The 3,873-nt window shown below is 36.8% G+C and overlaps 1 protein-coding gene across 1 annotated transcript; it reads left to right on the forward strand.

Annotated features, from left to right (window-relative positions):
- Positions 1-252: 252 nt before the first annotated feature.
- LOC308686755 (BSD domain-containing protein 1-like) lies at positions 253-3,870 on the forward strand (the record flags this gene model as incomplete). The annotated part of the gene is made up of 7 exons (XM_081395190.1): positions 253-273; positions 1,333-1,390; positions 1,873-1,989; positions 2,142-2,309; positions 2,526-2,580; positions 3,603-3,718; positions 3,832-3,870. Coding segments are annotated over exons 1-7 (570 nt in total), but the record flags the coding sequence as incomplete, so codon positions are not given.
- Positions 3,871-3,873: the final 3 nt, after the last annotated feature.

Genomic DNA, 3,873 nt, shown 5'->3' on the forward strand with positions numbered 1-3,873 from the left:
CAGTGTAATGACAGGTGTTTTCGCGTTTCATCACAAATCTTGATCCTTTGCGGTTGCCTTACGCCGCAGTCTTACTAAAAAATATTTTTACATACTAATTCAAACACACGTTCACTTTTTTAACGCAATTTACTGGTTTATATCACTCTTAAAATCATTAGTAAATAATCTTCACTATGTTTAGTGTGGTGTTTATTAATATTATTTTGACGCTTTGGTGAGGTCAGAGTTCAGTTCACACGGATGTCGTCATGCGATGAAGATGGCTGACGGGTGAGTTTACTGCAGACAAATGTTCACTTTTTTATTTTAATGCACGATATAATTAATATATTAGCGTTTTGCAACAGTAATTCCACTCTGAAGAGTGTATATCCGCGTTAAAGAGATTTCTGTGTCCTTTGTAAATGTTGAGTTTTATTGGCGGATGTGAAATAGGAAGTCGGACGTGTTTGTTTACAAAAATATCACGAAGTCATGAAAGACAAATACATGTTACAGTCATCGTTATTATTGTAATATTCCTATAAATCCATCCCATATAAACATTTAAAAAAACATAGATCATGTATATCACAGTAAAATGATGAAACTGAATGGTCAGAGTCATTGAAATGAACGCATGTCGCAGATTGTTCCAGAATGATTAAGTCAGACTATTTGCACACATGATTTATCGATTATGAGTCATTCCTATCCTATGTAGGACTTACTGTACCTCAAATATGTCGAAGGTTAAATATTTTTGTTTTAAAGAATTATAATTACATAGGTTAGTTTGATTTTATATCAGTTTTACTATTAACATACTGGAGAATTGTAAATTCTTTGGTCGCCAGTCACTCACATCCTGTTCATTTTCTTGCCATTGTGTAAATAATCAGGTTTAATTAGTGAAGTTTAAGTGCCTAAGCTTGACTAGAGCATATTTCTATACAGAAACAAGTCAAATCACCTTTATTTATATAGCACTTTACAATACAGATGGTACAATACAAGCAGCTTTACAGTGATAATAGGAAAATAATGCTGTACAGCAGAAAATAGTGTCATATTCCAGCTTAAGTTCAGTAATGGTTCACTTTTTGTTGTAAAAAGTTATTAATTTAGTTCATAAATTATATACAGCTGCTCTTGAGAAAACAGTGATGTTATTGTGCAGTTCAGTTCAGTCCTCATATAATGGTGAAACATAAATACTTCCTTAAATTACAACACATGCATATCCATTTTTAAGGTTACAGAGTTCTAATGGCACTGTATGCCAGGATGGACCCAAATGTAACACGTCTGATGATTATTTATCATTTGAGTCATGTCTGCTGATTTCAGGGAAGGAGGATGGTGGGGAGGCTGGCTGACACAGAGCTTCCAGACCGTCAAAGACAAGGTGAGAGAAATCCAGACCAGTAATCCAGATCAGTTCCAGTGTGACTTTATGATATGGATAATATTTGAGGAATCTCTCAATGATGTGTTTTGGAAAAGCAATGGCTACAAACGGTGTTGAACGTTTTGAATCACTAGTGAGAATGCTTCTATTTTGCATTATTTTCTAATTTGATAAAATGTTTATTTTATCAGAAGAACAATTTAAGTGAAGTTATTGAAAATCAGCATGTATTTTTTATATTCGCTCCCCTCTTGCTTTATTAGTGTAGAAAAATTATTTCTCATTTATATTTCTGTCTTAACAACCTTACTTCGTTTTAAATCTAAAACGGTTTAATTTATTAAAATAAATCCCAGATATTTAATATGGAGCCAGATTTCTGGACCCCGTTGTAGATTAAATTAGTTTTAAATCTTACATAAATATTACATTTGTTTTCTTGTTCAATATTTCATACATATATTCTGTTTTCTCAACAGTCAGCCGAGGCGTACGAGTTTATCAAACGAGACCTGACAGAATTCTCCAGCGTGGTCCAACATGACACAACATGCTCCATTGTTGCGACAGCGAATGCTGTTAAGAGCAAACTGGCCGTAAGGAAACAATTTTACTTTACATCACACCAAAACAATGTTAATTGTATAGTGTTTGGTCTTCAGTGCTAAGAGTAGACATCTCTTTAGGTTAGTTTATGTAGATGTAAACCCTAGCCACAGATTATAGGGTTTAAGCTGCTGCTTTTTAGGTTGAAGGTTCATCAGAGGCCACGGAAAAGGTGAAGAAGGGCCTTTCAAATATCCTGGGTGTGATCACAGACACTTTGGCCCCTCCCCAAGACATGACCATCGACTGTGATGTCATCACGCTGGTGGCCACTCCTTCAGGCACAACAGAGGTGTATGACAGCGGCAAGGTCAGCCACATTCACTCTTTAGAAATATATATACTATGTATGTGTGAGGGACACATGATGGGGTTTATTGTTCAGTCATAGCCATGACAAATATATGCATATCATTTGTTGAATCACTTGCTAAATTGAATCTTGTTTTCATGAACTTGTTGATAGAGGACAGTAGAGTGTCAGTATTCCATCATTTTGATTGACATGTTCTGGTTTTCCTCTCAGGCTCGACTCTACAGTCTTCAAGCAGACCCTGCTACATACTGCAATGAGCCAGACGGTATGTCTCTTTCTCAAGCAGGGATGTGTGTTGTTCAAGTTCAAGTGTTTGATGTGTATTGCATGTAGGGCTTGGTTAAAAATATCGATTTCTCAATTTTAATCGATTCTCATTTTGAAGAACCGATTATGATTCTTAAATGCAGAGGATCAATCTTTCTATGCTGTTTTCAGTTGATCAATGAACAAAACTTTGTAGGACCTCCCATCCAATAAATCACAATGAGCTTTGTTACTTTTGATATGAAACAAGTCTCAGCTTTCAAATTCTGTTAAAGGATATTTCCGGTATTTAGCCCTTTGAGTCTCTTTTCTGGTTTGTTTTGGATGAACTAGAGTGGTGGACACAGAAATGTTGACGATGGGTCCTGTCTCGACTTTGACCGCTTCAGAGTGGCTGTCTATGGGCACGCACGAACATGACCTTAAAACAACCCTTAACGTTCGTTTTCAAAACTGTGCAACTCACCGAGTGGTTAGTGGTGTTCGTTGATGATTAAAAACAAATATATCGGCGCAATGTATGATAACGCTCCTGACCACTTGATGTAAACAGCCCCCTTTTCCATTTCCGGTAGCGCAGTAATATCAGCGAGCAATGAGTCCTCCAACAGAAATCAATGGGATTTTACAAAATGGCAAATAAAACACGACAGAAACTGTATTTCGCTACGCTACTTGTTTTGGATCATCAACGAACAATTATCAACATGTTCGTGCGTGCCCGTAGCCAGCCACTCTGAAGCGGTCAAAGGCGATTCTAAAGTCAAAAGAGTCAAAAAGTCAAGACAGGACCCATCGTCAAAACTTCTGTGTCCACCACTCTAGTTCATCCAAAACAAACCAGAAAAGAGACTCAAAGTGCTAAATACCGGAATTATCCTTTAACATTACAGTGATGTTTCTGATAGGCCCCAATTAATCAACATTGAATCGAATCATATTGCAAGCTTGTGAAACAAATCTAATGGAATTGTGAAATTTGTGTCTTTGCCCTAATTCCATGTATTTTTGTCTTTCCAGGCCCTCCACAACAGTTTGATTCCTGGCTCTCCAGTTTCATTTTAGAAGAGAGGAAGGCAGAGATCTCTGAACTGCTGGTCAACAGTCCTGCCATAAGAGCTCTCTATACTAAAATGGTATGATCATGCTTCATCCTCCTTTAATTTACATTCTTATTGACCATCTGATTTTTGTCTGGGCACATTATTCAAGATGTAATTTTTTTGTTACTTTAATCTTTTGATGTCAGGTGCCGGCAGCAGTGGCTCATTCAGAGTTCTGGCAGCGGTAC

This window comes from Scardinius erythrophthalmus (genome assembly GCF_964197995.2).
Source record: "Scardinius erythrophthalmus genome assembly, contig: HAP1_SCAFFOLD_748, whole genome shotgun sequence".
Lineage (NCBI taxonomy): Eukaryota > Metazoa > Chordata > Actinopteri > Cypriniformes > Leuciscidae > Scardinius > Scardinius erythrophthalmus.